At 53.1% G+C, this 18,914-nt stretch overlaps 1 protein-coding gene across 2 annotated transcripts in view; it reads left to right on the forward strand.

The window, feature by feature from the left end:
- Window positions 1-18,914, forward strand: part of OTOF (otoferlin) — a 141,614-nt gene that overhangs the window by 78,813 nt on the left and 43,887 nt on the right. For both annotated transcript variants that reach the window (XM_040058710.2, XM_040058712.2), the window contains 4 exons: window positions 6,412-6,532; window positions 7,684-7,784; window positions 8,866-8,956; window positions 18,780-18,896. In XM_040058710.2, the coding sequence (XP_039914644.1) occupies window positions 6,412-6,532; window positions 7,684-7,784; window positions 8,866-8,956; window positions 18,780-18,896 (430 nt within the window). The remainder of the gene's footprint in view (window positions 1-6,411; window positions 6,533-7,683; window positions 7,785-8,865; window positions 8,957-18,779; window positions 18,897-18,914) is intronic.

The following is an 18,914-nucleotide window of genomic DNA, read 5'->3' on the forward strand; positions in this document are numbered from 1 at the left end:
ACAAGTCAGTGTGTCCACCTGGGCACAGAGTGGTCAGTGTGTCCACCTGGGCACAGAGTGGTCAGTGTGTCCTCCTGGATTTGTGTGGTCAGTTTGTCCACCTGGTCAGGGACAGGTCAGTATGTCCACCTGGGCACAGAGTGGTCAGTGTGTCCACCTGGACACTGGTCAGTGTGTTCATCTGGTCACAAACTGGTCACTGCGTTCACCTGGATTTGTGTGGTCACTGTGTCCACCTGGGCACAAACTGGTCAGTGTGTCCACCTGGATTTGTGTGGTCAGTGTGTCCACCTGGTCTCAGACTGGTCAGTGTGTCCATCTGGGCACTGGTCAGTGTGTTCACCTGGTCACAGACTGGTCACTGTGTGCACCTGGACACTGGGTCAGTTTGTCCATCTGGGCATGGCCAGGTCACTGTGTCCACTTGGACATGGACAGGTCACTGTGTCCACCTGGGCACAGGTCAGTGTGTCCACCTGGCCATGGCCTGGTCAGTGTGTCTACCTGGGTACAAACTGGTCAGTGTGTCCACCTGGTCACAGAGTGGTCAATGTGTCCACCTGGGCATGGACAGGTCAGTGTGTCCACCTGGTCACTGGTCAGTGTGTCCATCTGGTCACAGACTGGTCAGTGTGTCCCCATAGGCATGGACAGGTCAGTGTGTCCACCTGGTCACAAACCGGTCACTGTGTCCACCTGGACACTGGTCAGTTTGTCCATCTGGTCATGGACAGGTCAGTGTGTCCACCTGGGCACTGGTCAGTGTGTCCACCTGGATTTGTGTGGTCAGTGTGTCCACCTGGTCACTGGTCAGTCTGTCCACCTGGCCACTGGTCAGTTTGTCCCCCTTGTGTGGCACTTGAGGACACGGGTCCATGGTGGCCTCAGCAGCTTTGAGATCCCGGATGGAAAAACCGCTGGAAAAACCCGCACATGCATCCGGCAGGAGACTGGGATAAAAGGTCTGAAATCCTCTTCCTGGTGGGATGTGCCCCGGGAGGTCTGGGTTTGCATTCCAAGGGCTGGGATGAGAAAAATAACTGTATTTAAGATTCACTTAAAGTGGATTTTAATTACGTTTTAGCAGTAGATTTGTGTTAATTTAATTCACTGCCTGATTAAATCAGTTGGGAAAAGAATATCCAGTGAAGAGGAGTGTCTCCCTGGAATTCCTTCCCTTGTCTCCATGATTATCCAGCACAGATAAATCTCCCTGGAATTCCTTCCCTTGTCTCCATGATTATCCAGCACAGATAAATCTCCCTGGAATTCCTTCCCTTGTCTCCATGAATATCCAGAACAGTTAGGTCTCCCTGGAATTCCCTCCCTTGTCTCCATGAATATCCAGCACCATTAAGTCTCCCTGGAATTCCTTCCCTCGTTTCCATGAATATCCAGCACCATTAAGTCTCCCTGGAATTTCTTCCCTTGTTCCCATGACTATCCAGCTCCATTAAATCTTCCTGGGATTCCTTCCCTTGTTCCCGTGATTATCCAGCACAATTAAGTCTCCCTGGAATTTCTTCCCTTGTCTCCATGAATATCCAGCACATATAAATCTCCCTGGAATTCCTTCCCTTGTTTCCATGAATATCCAGCACCATTAAGTCTCCCTGGAATTCCTTCCCCTGCTTCCATGATTATCCAGCACAATTAAGTCTCCCTGGAATTCCTTCCCGTGTTTCCATGAATATCCAGCACAGATAAATCTCCCTGGAATTCCTTCCCTTGTTTCCATGATTATCTGGCACAATTAAGTCTTCTTGGAATTCCTTCCCTTGTTTCCATGAATATCCAGCACAATTAAGTCTCCCTGGAATTTCTTCACTTGTTTCCATGATATTCCAGCACAGATAAATCTCCCTGGAATTCCCTCCCTTGTCTCCATGAATATCCAGCACCATTAAGTCTTCCTGGAATTTCTTCCCTTGTTTCCATGATATTCCAGCACAGATAAATCTCCCTGGAATTCCTTCCCTTGTTCCCGTGATTATCCAGCACAATTAAGTCTCCCTGGAATTCCTTCCCTTGTTTCCATGAATATCCAGCACAATTAAGTCTCCCTGGAATTCCTTCCCGTGTTTCCATGAATATCCAGCACAGATAAATCTCCCTGGAATTCCCTCCCTTGTTTCCATGATTATCTGGCACAATTAAGTCTTCTTGGAATTCCTTCCCTTGTTTCCATGATATTCCAGCACAGATAAATCTCCCTGAAATTTCTTCCCATGTTTCCCTGAATATCCAGCACAGATAAATCTCCCTGGAATTCCTTCCCTTGTTTCCATGATATTCCAGCACAGATAAATCTCCCTGGAATTCCCTCCCTTGTCTCCATGAATATCCAGCACAGATAAATCTCCCTGGAATTCCTTCCCTTGCCTCCATGAATATCCAGCACCATTAAGTCCCTCTGGAATTCCCTCCCCTGTTCCTCAGCTCTTTTTCCAGCTGAATCCCAAGGGGAGATGACAACTCCCGATATCTGGGGCCCTCTCCCGCCCTTTTCTTTCCAAGAATCTCCAGCCTCTGGGAGCTGGGATCCTCCCTCTCATCCACGGGGCTCCGCTGACGTCTCCCGGTGGGAATTCGCGGGACGAGCCGGAGCCGGATTTGTCTCCCGGCGATTCCGGGTGCGGCGGGATTCCCTTTTCCGGGTGGCTCGCGGCCGGCACTCCCAAAAATCGCGGATCACCCTCATTTTCGGCCGCTATTCCAAGGACGGCTCGGGCAGAGGGCTTGGAGCAGCCGGGACGGTTTCAGAATCCCGGGATGGTTTGGGTGGGAAGGGATCCTAAGGACACATTCCAATGTCCCCAAGCCCAATCCAGCTCTCCCTTGGATGCTCCCAGGGATATGAGGCAGCTCCCGGGCACTGCATCCATCCATCCTGGATCTCTCCTTGGGAACGGCCTCGGGAGAAACGGAGCCTCCGCCCTCCGGGATGCAGCTGGAGCCGCCTTGTGGGAAAATCCCTTTTCCTCACCCGGAAAAGGGGCTCCTGGGGAGGCGTTTTAAAGGGTTTTATTCCATTTTCAGTCTCGTGTGAAGGGTGAGACGACACGAATGTCGCAACTCACGCCATCAACAATGTTAGGAAAATTAATCCACGAGCACCAGAGGTTGATGTCCAAAAAGGAGACAGAAAAATAGTGACTTTATTCCAATAAAGGGAGAGGCCATGGGGCATTTCCCCTGGGGTCTCTCGGTTTTTTGGAGGTCTCAGCCTCCTTTTTATCCCAATTTCCTGGCTGTATTTCCCTCTCTCTTTCCCCATTGGCTGAGGGACTTGAGAGGCGCAGACTTCCCGAAATTCCTATGATTCCCCTTTTCATGTATAACCCCCCTAATTTTTAATTTTTATGGGATTTATGTTTGTTTTTTCCCCCTTGTTGCTTTCATCTTTCGATATTCAGTTTCATTTACAGACAAACCTACGGTTTGTTTGTAAAGGCAAATTTCTTCTTTTCCATTCATCATTCAATAGAATAATTTCTATTGTTTCTCTCATCTCTCAGCGCTGGTTTTATCTACCAGCAGACCCAGAAATTGTTTGTAAAGACAAATCTCGTCAGAATAATTTCTATTGTTTCTCTCATCTCTCAGCGCTGGTTTTATCTACCAGCAGACCCAGAAATCGTTTGTAAAGACAAACCTCATCATTCCTCTCAACAACCAGAAGATTATTCCCTAATTACAATAACATTACAAACATCTCTTGGCCCGTCAGCTTTTGCCACACAACGCTGCTAAATGCTTCTGGGCCAACGATTTATTAAAATAACCCCGCTTGGATCCTGCTACAGCGCATCCTTCACAGCTCCGTTTCCCGGAAATGCCTGGTCTGTTTGCAAGGCCGTCGCTTGAAACTTGATTCCCGTTCCATTTCCCAGCTCCGGTTTTCCGATTCCCAATTATTTGCCGATGTCCGTCCCATCCCACGGCCTCCCAAAGTCAGCACGTTTTATCTCAGGTTTTGCACGCGGACGCACAAGCCTGTGAGCGTTTCCTCTGGTTTTACCCCACGAGATTCAGGCGGTTTTTGGAGTCCTTTGCCTTCTGAAAAGCCCCGAGCCGGACGCAAGAATGAAAAGGGGTTTTTCAAATTCCGATTCCTCAAGGTTTCGCGCTTTGTTTATTATTTCTTACCTTACAATTCTTTCTGCGCCCAGCTAAGGTCTGTGCAGCTGCTGGAGTCCAGGGAATTCCTTTGGCTGCTCTGGAGGGTCTGGGACCTGGACAGAGGGGTCTGGGACCCTGGCACAGAGCCCAGAGGGACAGTGGCTTTGATCCCAGTCCATGGGAAAGGCTTCCTGCACTGCGGGAAGGATTGCAAGCCACAGGAGTGTGAAAGATTGGAGTTTAGCTCATCACAGGGTGAGAAAACAGTAGGTTTGGGTTCTTTAGTATGGAAGTGGATGGGGGCAAGATGGAGGATTTGGGGCGTTGTCTCCTGCTTTTTCCTTCTTCTCCCCTCACTCCATTTCCTGCAGTGACGGTGGCACAAAGTAGTTTAAGGAGATTGGGTCAGAGTAGGGATGAGCTTTTTAGTATAAGTGATAGGTATTGGCAAATAATGATAAATAAAGAACGTGTAACAATTAGTATAAAAGATAACGACAGCCCAGTGCGGGAGGAGTCACCAGATGCCCGAGCACTGCACAGACCTTAGCTGGGCACTGAGAGAATTGTAAGATAAGAAACAATAAACAAAGCGCGCAACCTTGAAAAATCAGAACCTGAAGACTCCATCTCTTTCTTCCATTTGGCTCAGAGCTTTTCAGAGGGCAAAAAGACTCTAAAACCACCTGAATGCCGGGGAAAGCCCACGACATGCAGCTGCTCGGGCATCTGACGAGTGCCCCTGCACCGGGAGGTCGCTGCCTCTTATACTAATTGTTACCTGTTCTTTATTTATAGTTATTTGCCAACACCTACTACCTGTACTAAACAGGTAACCTCTGCTCTGACCCAACCTCCTTAAATTACTTTGTGCCACCGTCACTGCAGAAAATGGAGTGAAGGAAGAAGAAAGAAGAAGCAGGAGACAACGCCCAAAATCCTCCATCTTGCTCCCATCCACTTTCACACTGAAGAACCCAAAACAACAAATTTTCACCCTGTGATAAGCTAAACTGCTATCTTTCACACTCCTGTGGCCTGTAATTCATCTCTCAGTGCAGGAAGCCTTTCCCATGGACTGGGATCAAAGCCAGTGTCTCCCTGGGCTCTGTGCCAGGGTCTCAGACCCCCCTGCCCAGGTCTCTGACCTTCCAAAGGAATGCCCTGGACTCCAACACCTTCCGTCAGGCTTTGAGAATTCCCTACTCTCCTGCTTTAGGGACAAATTTGGGAGAAAACCCCTGAATGGGATCCCCCCGGGAAGCAAACCCAAGTGGCCCCTCCCTCCAGCCAGTCCGGTAAAAAAATTTCTTTGAAGAGAAGTGGAAAAAACTATTTCTTTAACAAAGTGCATACCAGTATAAAGAATGAATAACATGAAACAATAAAACCTCTCGTTCTGGAGTGAGATGGCAAATTGAGAAAGTCCTTGCCGTGGGTGGAGCTCGGCTCTCTCAGTCTCTCCTCAGTCCCAGTCCCTCCGGCGCTGCTGGAAAATGCCGAGCTCCAGGCCCCGGTGCAGCCCCCAGTGCTCCCCTGGGGTTTCAGTCCAGAGCAGGTTTAAACAGTCCCAAGAAAAAGGAAATAAAACAGTCCAGGGAACTTCTCTGCCCTAGCTGTGTAAAACTAACTAAAAGCAAAGAGATCTCTGTCCTGCAGTGTCTCCAAGCCTCAGCACCCAGCCCCGAGAGGAGTGTGGAGTCAGGCGGTTCTCTCAAAACAAACTCCGCGCTTCTCCTTGCTCTTAGAACCAGTTTTAAGGGCACAGAACTCCACATAGAGCACAAACAGAGCAGAGGATTGGCTCTCTCTCAGTTTTTATCAGTCCCAGTCCCTGCGGCGCTGCTGGAAAATGCCGAGCTCCAGGCCCCGGTGCAGCCCCCAGTGTTTTCTGTCCAGAGCAGGTTTAAACAATTCCGAGGAGAAGGGAAAAAACAGTCCAGGGAACTTCTCTGCCCTAGCTAGCTGAAACTAACTAAAAGCAAAAAAAAAAATCTCCGTGCTGCAGTCTCTCCAAGCCTCCCAAACATCCCACCCGGAGTCAGGCAGTTCTCTCAAAACAAACTCCGCGCTTCTCCTTGCTCTTAGAACCAGTTTTGAAGGCGCAGAACTCAACAGAGAGCACAAACAGAGCAGAGGATCGGGGGTACAAGCATCATAAAAGTCACCCCAGGACACACACAGATCCACTTCCTGAGCTCCCGAATCCCCACGGCACGGTGACAGGGGTGGGTCGGGCGGCTGTTCCCGGCCAGGATTGTCACCCCCAGGGTGCGTTCTCTCCCGCAGGAATTACTTCCACCTGCCCTACCTGGAGAAGAAGCCCTGCATCTACATCCGGAGCTGGTGGCAGGACCAGCGGCGCCGGCTCTACAACGCCAACATCATGGACAAGATCGCGGATAAACTGGTCAGGGGACGGGCGGGGACGGACGGGGAGGGGAGCGGGAGGGAGCCTGCTCCAAGAGCCGGGGCGCTGCGCCGGAAAAGGGGAGAATTCCCGGCGAGGGATCACCGAATTCCGGCGGATCCTGGAGGGTTCTGTGGGTCGGGCCCGGATGTTCCCACGAAACAGGGAACGGGGGCGGGGAGGCTTTGTCGCGTGGGGTGGAGGGGTGAAGCGCTCCTGTGGCAGAGCCGGGGAAGGGAAAACTCCAGGGAACCCTTGGAGCCCCTTCCAGAGCCTAAAGGAGCTCCAGGAAAGCTGGAGAGGGACTTGGGACAAGCCTGGAAGGGCAGGAGAAGGGGGAATGGGTTCAAACTGGAAAAGGGAGGATTTGGGCAGGATATTGGGATGGAATTCCTCCCTGTGAGGGTGGGAGAGGCCCTGCACAGGCTCCAAAGGATGGGGTTTGGAGCAGCTTGGGGTAGCGGGAGGTGCCCCTGCCCCAGGCGGTGGAGCTGGAATTCAGCGATTCCCACCCAAACCATTCCGTGATTTTATGATTAAGCCCCGGCACGTTCCCAAGGAGCCTTCGGGAGAGCTCCACACCGGCAGGGTCAGAGCAGGATCTGGGAATTGTCCCTCCAAAGGCCCCTTCCAGAGCCTAAAGGAGCTCCAGGAATGCTGGAGAGAGACCTGGGACAAGCCTGGAAGGGCAGGAGAAGGGGGAATGGGTACAAACTGGAAAAGGGCAGGATATTGGGATGGAATTCCTCCCTGTGAGGGTGGGAAAGGCTCTGAACAGGCTCCAAAGGGATGGGGTTTGGAGCAGCTTGGGATAGCGGGAGGTGCCCCTGCCCGAGGCGGTGGAGCTGGAATTCAGCGATTCCCACCCAAACCATTCCAGGATTTTATGATTAAGTTCCGGCGCATTCCCAAGGAGCCTTTGGGAGAGCTCCACACCGGCAGGGTCAGAGCAGGATCTGGGAATTGTCCCCCCCCCGCAAAGAGGGTTTGGATCTTGGCCAGCCCATTCCTTGAGGACACCGGAGCCATTCCCAGAGCCGGGTCCCCGGAGGTGTTCCGGGGAAGCAGCCGGGGTTTCCCTGGGCGTGGGATCGGATCAGGGGGTCCCCCAGGCCCCCCCCTCAAGGCCCTCACGCCCTCCCTGTTGGCAGGAGGAGGGTCTCAACGACGTGCAGGAGATGATCAAGACGGAGAAGCCGCACCCCGAGCGCCGGCTCCGGGGGGTCCTGGAGGAGCTGAGCAGCGGCTGCCTGTGAGTGTCCCAAAAAGATCCCCGCTTTTCCAGGCCGGGAATGCCGCCTCACCTTGTCCCCGGGATGTTGGGACAACATTCCACGACCTCGGCGAGGTGCCGGATGTTTTGCCTCCGGCTGGGGCGTGGCGCTTCCGAACACCCCAAAGCTGGGGTGAGGACCTCAATCCTGTGGCCTCCGCTGGCTGGTGGCACCTGGTGGCACCTGGTGGCACCTGGTGGCACCTACTGTCCCTCCCTGACTCCGAGGAGCCCGCGGTGTCAACCGGCCTCTGGTCCACAGGGGTTTTTTTTGGGGGGGAAATTGGAGGGAATGAGAGCGTTTCCCTTCAGGGATGTGGCTAGGCTGACACAGACCTCCCTGGGACGGTGTCTGGAATTTCCAGGGAATCACCCTGCCGGGGTGTCCCGGTTGAGGGCAAATTTTGGGGGGGGAAACCTCCAAATGGGGTCCCTCCAGGATAGCAAATTCAAGTGGCCCCTTCCGCAACTGGTCTGGGAAAAAAAAAGTTTCCTTAGGGAAAAAAGGAAAATAAAATTTTATTCAACCAGCAAAGAGCCCACAAGCACAAAAACAAGGAATGATATCAAAACCCAGAACCTCTCGCTGTCCTGAAGAGGGGCGGCAAAACTGAAGATGTCCCTGCTGTGGGGTGTAGCCCAATCTCTTATCAGTCTCTTATCAATCCCTCCGGCACTGGAAAATCACATCCCAGGCCCCGGTGGGCTGCAGGCGTGAGCTCCGGGTGTTTCCACGGGTTTTTCAGTCCGGAGCAGGTTTAAACGTCTCCAAGAAAGAGGGAAAAAATAAGAACAGTCCGGGGAGGTTCTGTGCCTCAGCTGGCTAAAATCCAGCTGAAATCACAGGAGATCTCTGTCCCGCTGTCCGTCCGTGCACGGTCCAGGAGCAGGATGCGCAGGACTCCGAGAAGTTTCTGGAAAAAAAACCCCCGAGCTGCTTCTCCTTTCCCCCCGCTCCCAGAACCAGTCTCAGAGGTGTAGAGCCCCGCATCCGGCGTAATCGGAGCAGAAAATCCGAGCGTCACAAAGTCACCCCGGGACACGGGATTTTTCCCCGCAGGCGCTTCCTGAGCTTGGCCGACAAGGAGCAGCACCACTCGTCCCGCACGAGGCTGGACCGGGAGAGGCTCAAATCCTGCATGCGGGAGCTGGTGAGCGCGATCCCGTCCCCGGAGCAGCTCCGGGAGATCGGGAGAAGGGCTTCGGATGAGGCCCGGAGGGGCAGGACACAGGGAACGGCTTCCCGCTGCTACAGGGAAGGGATGGACGGGATATTGGGAAGGAGTTCATCCCTGCGAGGGTGGCGAGGCCGCGGCGTGGGTTGTTCAGGGGAGTTTTGGGAAGAGTGGAGGAGGGTTCCTGAGCAGGGGATGGGATTTGGTCCATGGACACGCCGGTTTCCAGAGCTGGGATTTGGTCCATGGATACGCCGGTTTCCAGAGCTGGGATTTGGTCCATGGATACTCTGGTTTCCAGGGCCGGGATTTGATCCATGGATACTCTGGTTTCCAGGGATGGGATTTGGTCCATGGATACTCTGGCTTCTTGGGATGGGATTTGGTCCATGGATACTCTGGTTTCCAGGACTGGGATTTGATCCATGGATACTCTGGTTTCCAGGGCCGGGATTTGATCCATGGATACTCTGGTTTCCAGGGATGGGATTTGATCCATGGATACTCTGGTTTCCAGGGATGGGATTTGGTCCATGGATACTCTGGTTTCTTGGGATGGGATTTAGTCCATGGATACTCTGGTTTCCAGGACTGGGATTTGATCCATGGATACTCTGGTTTCTGGGGCTGGGATTTGGTCCATGGACACGCTGGTTTCCGGGGATAGGATTTAGTCCATGGATTCTCTGGTTTCCGGGGATGGGATTTGGTCCATGGATACTCTGGTTTCCAGGACTGGGATTTGATCCATGGATATTCTGGTTTCCGGGGATGGGATTTAGTCCATGGATTCTCTGGTTTCCAGGACTGGGATTTGGTCCATGGACACGCCGGTTTCCGGGGCTGGGATTTAATCCATGGATACTCTGGTTTCCGGGGATGGGATTTGATCCATGGATTCTCTGGTTTCCAGGGCTGGGATTTGACCCATGGACACGCCGGTTTCCAGGGATGGGATTTGGTCCATGGATACTCTGGTTTCTTGGGATGGGATTTAGTCCATGGATACTCTGGTTTCCGGGGCTGGGGTTTGATCCATGGACACGCCGGTTTCCAGGGCCGGGATTTGGTCCATGGATACTCTGGTTTCCGGGGATGTGATTTAGTCCATGGATTCTCTGTTTTCCGGGGATGTGATTTAGTCCATGGATACTCTGGTTTCCGGGGATGGGATTTAGTCCATGGACACGCCGGTTTCCAGGGATGGGATTTGATCCATGGATACTCTGGTTCCCAGGGCTGGGATTTGGTCCATGGATACTCTGGTTTCCGGGGATGGGATTTAGTCCATGGATTCTCTGGTTTCCAGGGCTGGGATTTGGTCCATGGATACTCTGGTTTCCAGGGCCGGGATTTGGTCCATGGATACTCTGGTTTCCGGGGCTGGGATTTGGTCCATGGACACGCCGGTTTCCAGGGATGGGATTTGATCCATGGATACTCTGGTTTCCAGGGCTGGGATTTGATCCATGGATACTCTGGTTTCCGGGGATGGGATTTAGTCCATGGATACTCTGGTTTCCAGGGATGGGATTTGGTCCATGGATATTCTGGTTCCCAGGGCTGGGATTTGGTCCATGAACATGCCGGTTTCTGGGGATGGGATTTGATCCATGGATACTCTGGTTTCCAGGGATGGGATTTGGTCCATGGACATGTTGGTTTCCAGGGCTGGGATTTGATCCATGGATACTCTGGTTCCCAGGGCTGGGATTTGGTCCATGGATACTCTGGTTTCCAGGGCTGGGATTTGATCCATGGATACTCTGGTTTCCAGGGCCGGGATTTGGTCCGTGGATACTCTGGTTTCCGGGGATGTGATTTAGTCCATGGATTCTCTGTTTTCCGGGGATGTGATTTAGTCCATGGACACGCCGGTTTCCAGGGATGGGATTTGGTCCATGGATACTCTGGTTCCCAGGGCTGGGATTTGATCCATGGATACGCCGGTTTCCGGGGCTGGGATTTGATCCATGGAAACTCTGGTTTCTGGGGCTGGGATTTGATCCATGGATACTCTGGTTCCCAGGGCTGGGATTTGGTCCATGGATACTCTGGTTTCCAGGGATGGGATTTGGTCCATGGATACTCTGGTTTCCAGGGCCAGGATTTGATCCATGGACACGCCGGTTTCCGGGGATGGGATTTGATCCATGGATACTCTGGTTTCCAGGGCTGGGATTTGGTCCATGGATACTCTGGTTTCCGGGGATGGGATTTAGTCCATGGATACTCTGGTTTCCAGGGATGGGATTTGATCCATGGATACTCTGGTTTCCGGGGATGGGATTTGGTCCATGGATTCTCTGGTTTCTGGGGCTGGGATTTGATCCATATATACACTGGTTTCCGGGGCTGGGATTTGATCCATGGATACTCTGGTTTCCGGAGCTGCGATGTGATCCATGGATATTCTGGTTTCCAGGGCTGGGATTTGGTCCATGGACACGCCGGTTTCCGGGGCTGGGATTTGATCCATGGATACTCTGGTTTCCAGGGCTGGGATTTGGTCCATGGATACTCTGGTTTCCGGGGATGGGATTTGGTCCATGGATACTCTGGTTTCCGGGGCTGGGGTTTAGTCCATGGATTCTATGGTTTCTGGGGCTGTGATTTGATCCATGGATTCTCTGGTTCCCAGGGCTGGGATTTGGTCCATGGATACTCTGGTTTCCGGAGCTGCGATGTGATCCATGGATATTCTAGTTTCCAGGGCTGGGATTTGATCCATGGACACGCCGGTTTCCGGGGCTGGGATTTTGTCCATGGACACGCCGGTTTCCAGCCCCTGTGGGTCGAGGGTTTGGAGTTTAATTCCGAGCAGAGGAGCCCAAAGCCCTCTCGGGTCTCACCCAAATCCCGGGAGTCACTTGGGTCCTGCTGCTGCCCCTCCACCAGACTCCGGGAAGAAATTTGGGAACACAGAGGAGCTGGAAAGGGGAATTTTGGGAACCGCACAGAGTAGAGCTGCCCCAGGGACAGAGATTTTGGGGTGATTGAGGTTTTGGGGTGATTTTGGGAACTCCACAGGGCAGAGCTGCTCCAGGGACTGAGGTTTGGGAATGATTTTGAGAACCCCACAGAGCAGAGCTTCTCTAGGGATGGAGATTTTGGGGTGATTGAGGTTTTGGGATAATTTCAGGAACCCCAAAGAGCAGACCTGCTCTAGAGTCAGAGATTTTGGGGTGATTGAGGTTTTGAGGTGCTTTTGGGAACTCCACAGAGCAGAGCTGCTCCAAGGACTGAGGTTTTGGGGAGATCGATGTTTTGAGATGATTTTGGGAACCCTACAGAGCAGAGTTTCTCCAAGGACAGGGATTTGGGGGTGATTTTAGGAACCTCACAGAGCAGAGCCGCTGCAGGGGCAGAGGTTTGGGGGTGATTTTGGGAACTCCACAGAGCAGAGCTTCTCTAGGGACAGAGATTTTGAGGTGATTGAGGTTTTGGGGTGATTTTGGGAACCCCAGAGAGCAGAGCTCCTCCAAGGACAGAGGTTTGGGATAATTTTGGGAACCCCGCAGAGCAGAGCTGCTCCAGGGACAGAGGTTTTGGGGTGATTGATGTTTTGGGGTGATTTTGGGAACCCCGCAGAGCAGAGCTGCTCTAGAGTCAGAGGTTTTGAGGTGATGAGGTTTTGGGGTGATTTCGGGATCCCCACAGAGCAGAGCCACTCCAGGGACAGAGGCTTGGGAATGATTTTGAGAACCCCACAGAGCAGAGCTTCTCTAGAGACAGAGATTTTGGGGTGATTGACGTTTTGGGGTGATTTTGGGAACCCCACAGAGCAGAACTGCTCCAGGGACAGAGATTTTGGGGTGATTGAGGTTTTGGGATAATTTCAGGAACCCCAAAGAGCAGACCTGCTCTAGAGTCAGAGATTTTGAGGTGATTGAGGTTTTGAGGTGCTTTTGGGAACTCCACAGAGCAGAACTGCTCCAAGGACTGAGGTTTTGGGGAGATCGATGTTTTGGGATGATTTAGGAACCCCACAGAGCAGAGTTTCTCCAAGGACAGGGATTTTGGGGTGATTTTAGGAACCTCACAGAGCAGAGCCGCTCCAGGGGCAGAGGTTTGGGGGTGATTTTGGGAACTCCACAAAGCAGAGCTGCTCCAGGGACAGAGGTTTGGGAATGATTTTGAGAACCCCACAGAGCAGAACTACTCCAGGGACAGAGATTTTGAGGTGATTGAGGTTTTGGGGTGATTTTGGGAACCCCACAGAGCAGAGCTGCTCCAGGGACAGAGGTTTGGGATAATTTTGGGAACCCCACAGAGCAGAACTGCTCTAGAGTCAGAGATTTGGGGTGATTTTGGGAACCCCAGAGCAGAGCTGCTCCGAGGACAGAGGTCTGGGGGTTATTGATGTTTTGGGGTGATTTTGGGAATCCCGCAGAGCAGAGCCGCTCCAGGGACAGAGATTTTGGGGTGATTGAGGTTTTGGGGTGATTTTGGGAACCTCACAGAGCAGAGCTGCTCCAGGGACAGAGGTTTGGAATGATTTTGAGAACCCCACAGAGCAGAGCTTCTCTAGGGATGGAGATTTTGAGGTGATTGAGGTTTTGGGATAATTTCAGGAAACCCAAAGAGCAGACCTGCTCTAGAGTCAGAGATTTTGGGGTGATTGATGTTTTGGGGTGATTTTGGGAACTCCACAGAGCAGAACTGCTCCAAGGACAGAGGTTTTGGGGAGATCGATGTTTTCGGATGATTTTGGGAACCCTACAGAGCAGAGTTTCTCCAAGGACAGGGATTTTGGGGTGATTTTAGGAACCTCACAGAGCAGAGCCGCTCCAGGGGCAGAGGTTTGGGGGTGATTTTGGGAACTCCACGAAGCAGAGCTGCTCCAGGGACTGAGGTTTGTGATAATTTTGGGAACCCTGGAGCAGAGCTGCTCCAGGGACTGAGGTTTTGGGGTGATTGATGTTTTGGGGTGATTTTGGGAACCTCACAGAGCAGAGCTGCTCCAGGGACTGAGGTTTGGGATAATTTTGGGCACCCCACAGAGCAGAGCTTCTCTAGGGATGGAGATTTTGAGGTGATTGATGTTTTGGGATGATTTTGGGAACCCCACAGAGCAGAGCTGCTCTAGAGTCAGAGATTTGGGGTGATTTTGGGAACCCCACAGAGCAGAACTACTCCAGGGACAGAGATTTTGGGGTGATTGAGGTTTTGGGGTGATTTTGGGAACTCCACAGAGCAGAGCTCCTCCAAGGACAGAGGTTTGGGATAATTTTGGGAACCCCAGAGCAGAGCTGCTCTAGAGTCAGAAGTTTTTGGGTGATTGAGGTTTGGGAATGATTTTGGGAACCCCACAGAGCAGAGCTGCTCCAGGGACAGAGGTTTGGGGGTGATTGACATTTTGGGGTGATTTTGGGAACCTCACAGAGCAGAGCTGCTCCAGGGACTGAGGTTTGGGATAATTTTGGGCACCCCACAGAGCAGAGCTTCTCTAGGGACAGAGATTTTGAGGTGATTGATGTTTTGGGATGATTTTGGGAACCCCAGAGAGCAGAGCTACTCCAAGGACAGAGGTTTGGGATAATTTTGGGAACCCCACAGAGCAGAGCTGCTCTAGAGTCAGAAATTTTTGGGTGATTGAGGTTTGGGGGTGATTTTGGGAACTCCACAAAGCAGAGCTGCTCCAGGGACAGAGGTTTTGGGGTGATTTTGGGAACCCCACAGAGCAGAGCTGCTCCAGGGACAGAGGTTTGGGAATGATTTTGAGAACCCCACAGAGCAGAGCTTCTCTAGGGATGGAGATTTTGAGGTGATTGAGGTTTTGGGGTGATTTTGGGAACCCCACAGAGCAGAACTGCTCCAGGGACAGAGATTTGGGGTGATTTTGGGAACCCCACAGAGCAGAGCCGCTCCAGGGGCAGAGGTTTTGGGGTGATTGACATTTTGGGGTGATTTTAGGAACCTCACAGAGCAGAGCCGCTCCAGGGGCAGAGGTTTGGGGGTGATTGATGTTTTGGGGTAATTTTGGGAACCCCACAGAGCAGAGCTGCTCCAGGGACAGAGGTTTGGGATAATTTTGGGAACCCCACAGAGCAGAGCTGCTCTAGAGTCAGAGATTTGGGGTGATTTTGGGAACCCCACAGAGCAGAACTACTCCAGGGACAGAGGTTTTGGGGTGATTGATGTTTTGGGGTGATTTTGAGAACGCCAGAGCAGAGCTGCCCCAGGGACAGAGGTCTGGGGGTTATTGATGTTTTGGGGTGATTTTGGGAACTCCACAAAGCAGAGCTGCTCCAGGGACAGAGGTTTTGGGGTGATTGACGTTTTGGGGTGATTTTGGGAACCTCACAGAGCAGAGCTGCTCCAGGGACAGAGGTTTTGGGGTGATTGACGTTTTGGGGTGATTTTGGGAACTCCACAAAGCAGAGCTGCTCCAGGGACAGAGGTTTTGGGGTGATTGACGTTTTGGGGTGATTTTGGGAACTCCACAAAGCAGAGCTGCTCCAGGGACAGAGGTTTTGGGGTGATTGACGTTTTGGGGTGATTTTGGGAACCTCACAGAGCAGAGCTGCTCCAGGGACAGAGGTTTGGAATGATTTTGAGAACCCCACAGAGCAGAGCTTCTCTAGGGATGGAGATTTTGAGGTGATTGAGGTTTTGGGATAATTTCAGGAACCCCAAAGAGCAGACCTGCTCTAGAGTCAGAGATTTTGGGGTGATTGAGGTTTTGGGGTGCTTTTGGGAACTCCACAGAGCAGAACTGCTCCAAGGACAGAGGTTTTGGGGAGATCGATGTTTTGGGATGATTTTGGGAACCCCACAAAGCAGAGTTTCTCCAAGGACAGGGATTTTGGGGTGATTTTAGGAACCTCACAGAGCAGAGCCGCTCCAGGGGCAGAGGTTTGGGGGTGATTTTTGGGAACTCCACAAAGCAGAGCTGCTCCAAGGACAGAGGTTTTGGGGAGATCGATGTTTTGGGATGATTTTGGGAACCCCACAAAGCAGAGTTTCTCCAAGGACAGGGATTTTGGGGTGATTTTAGGAACCTCACAGAGCAGAGCCGCTCCAGGGGCAGAGGTTTGGGGGTGATTTTTGGGAACTCCACAAAGCAGAGCTGCTCCAGGGACAGAGGTTTGGGATAATTTTGGGAACTCCACAGAGCAGAACTACTCCAGGGACAGAGATTTTGAGGTGATTGAGGTTTTGGGGTGATTTTGGGAACCCCAGAGAGCAGAGCTCCTCCAAGGACAGAGGTTTGGGATAATTTTGGGAACCCCACAGAGCAGAGCCGCTCCAGGGACAGAGATTTTGGGGTGATTGAGGTTCTGGGGTGATTTTGGGAACCCCACAGAGCAGAACTACTCCAGGGACAGAGGTTTTGGGGTGATTGATGTTTTGGGGTGATTTTGGGAACCCCGCAGAGCAGAGCTGCTCCAGGGACAGAGATTTTGGGATGATTGAGGTTTTGGGGTGATTTTGGGAACCCCACAGAGCAGAGCTGCTCCGAGGACAGAGGTTTGGGGGTGATTGAGGTTTTGGGGTGATTTTGGGAACCCCAGAGCAGAGCTGCCCCAGGGACCAAGGGTCTGGGGGTGATTGATGTTTTGGGGTGATTTGGGGAACCCCACAGAGCAGAGCTGCTCTAGAGTCAGAAATTTTTGGGTGATTGAGGTTTTGGGGTGATTTTGGGAACCCCACAGAGCAGAACTGCTCCTAGGACAGAGGTTTGGGGGTGATTGAGGTTTTGGGGTGATTGAGATTTTGGGGTGATTTTAGGAACCCCACAGAGCAGAGCCGCTCCAGGGGCGGAGGTTTGGGGGTGGTGGCCCCGCTCCTTGCCAAGGAGAGATGGACGAGGAGCTGGTGGCTGCTCCAGCTGTCACAGCCAAGGACACAGATTTCAGCGGCTGCATCCTCGAGGGCCGGGAACTGTGAAATTCCAGACGCTCCCGTGGAAGCTCCAAGGGCCAGGAGCCGGGTGACACCCCGAAATTCTCCAAGATAGGTGACGCCTTCGTGGTGTCACCTCCTCCTGGGCTGTCTCTGTCCTCTCAGGGGCTTTCCCATGCCAGGGGCAGCAAAAAGGGGTCTGGAGGTGTCCACCCTGACATGGTCTGGAGGTGTCCACGCTGACGTGGTGTGGAAGTGTCCACGCTTACGTGGTCTGGAGGTGTCCACCGTGATGTGGTCTGGAGGTGTCCACACTGACATGGTCTGGAGGTGTCCACCATGACGTAGTCTGGAGGTTTCCACCCTGACGTGGTCTGGAGGTGTCCATGCTGATGTGGTCTGGAGGTGTCCATGCTGATGTGGTCTGGAGGTGTCCACCCTGACGTGGTGTGGAGGTGTCCACCCTGTCGTGGTGTGGGGGTGTCCTCGCTGACGTGGTGTGGAGGTGTCCATGCTGACGTGGTGTGGAGGTGTCCACCTTGACATGGTCTGGAGGTGTCCACCTTGACATGGTCTGGAGGTGTCCACCCTTATGTGGTGTGGAGGTGTCCATGCTTATGTGGTCTGGAGGTGTCCACCCTTATGTGGTGTGGAGGTGTCCACGCTGACGTGGTCTGGAGGTGTCCACACTGACATGATGTGGAGGTGTCCACCCTGTCGTGGTGTGGAGGTGTCCGCCCTTATGTGGTCTGGATGTGTCCATGCTGATGTGGTCTGGAGGTGTCCACCCTGACGTGGTGTGGAGTTGTCCACCCTGACGTGGTGTGGAGGTGTCCACGCTGACGTGGTCTGGAGGTGTCCACCCTGATGTGGTGTGGAGGTGTCCAACCTTATGTGGTGTGGAGGTGTCCACCCTGACGTGGTGTGGAGGTGTCCACGCTGACGTGGTGTGGAGGTGTCCACGCTGACATGGTGTGGAGGTGTCCACCCTGACGTGGTCTGGAGGTGTCCACCCTGACGTGGTGTGGAGGTGTCCACCTTGACATGGTCTGGATGTGTCCATGCTGATGTGGTCTGGAGGTGTCCACCATGACGTGGTGTGGAGGTGTCCACCATGACATAGTCTGGAGGTGTCCAACCTTATGTGGTGTGGAGGTGTCCACGCTGACATGGTCTGGAGGTGTCCACCCTGACGTGGTCTGGAGGTGTCCACCCTGACGTGGTCTGGAGGTGTCCACCCTTACGTGGTGTGGAGGTGTCCACGTTGATGTGGTCTGGAGGTGTCCACCCTGACGTGGTCTGGAGGTGTCCACCCTGACGTGGTCTGGAGGTGTCCACCGTGATGTGGTCTGGAGGTGTCCACCTTGATGTGGTCTGGAGGTGTCCACCGTGATGTGGTCTGGAGGTGTCCATGCTGACGTGGTCTGGAGGTGTCCACCGTGATGTGGTCTGGAGGTGTCCACCGTGATGTGGTCTGGAGGTGTCCGCACTGACGTGGTGTGGAGGTGTCCACGATGACATGATGTGGAGGTGTCCATGCTGACGTGGTGTGGAGGTGTCCACCCTTATGTGGTCTGGAGGTGTCCACACTGACGTGGTGTGGAGGTATCCACACTGATGTGGTCTGGAGGTGTCCATGCTGATGTGGTCTGGAGGTGTCCACCATGACGTGGTCTGGAGGTGTCCACCGTGATGTGGTCTGGAGGTGTCCGCACTGACGTGGTGTGGAGGTGTCCACGATGACATGATGTGGAGGTGTCCATGCTGACGTGGTGTGGAGGTGTCCACCCTTATGTGGTCTGGAGGTGTCCACACTGACGTGGTGTGGAGGTATCCACACTGATGTGGTCTGGAGGTGTCCATGCTGATGTGGTCTGGAGGTGTCCATGCTGACGTGGTGGCACCTTTCCTTGGTCCGAGCTGTGTCCGGATGTCCGGGCTGTCTCCACAGGAGAACATGGCCCAGCAGGCCACGGCCCTGCGCTCCCAGGTCAAGAGGAACACCACGAAGGACAAGCTGAAGCTGGTGCAGAACTTCCTGCAGAAGCTGCGGTTCCTGGCGGATGAGGTGAGTCCCTCACGGGCA

This window comes from Hirundo rustica, chromosome 3 (genome assembly GCF_015227805.2).
Source record: "Hirundo rustica isolate bHirRus1 chromosome 3, bHirRus1.pri.v3, whole genome shotgun sequence".
Classification (NCBI taxonomy): Eukaryota; Metazoa; Chordata; class Aves; order Passeriformes; family Hirundinidae; genus Hirundo; species Hirundo rustica.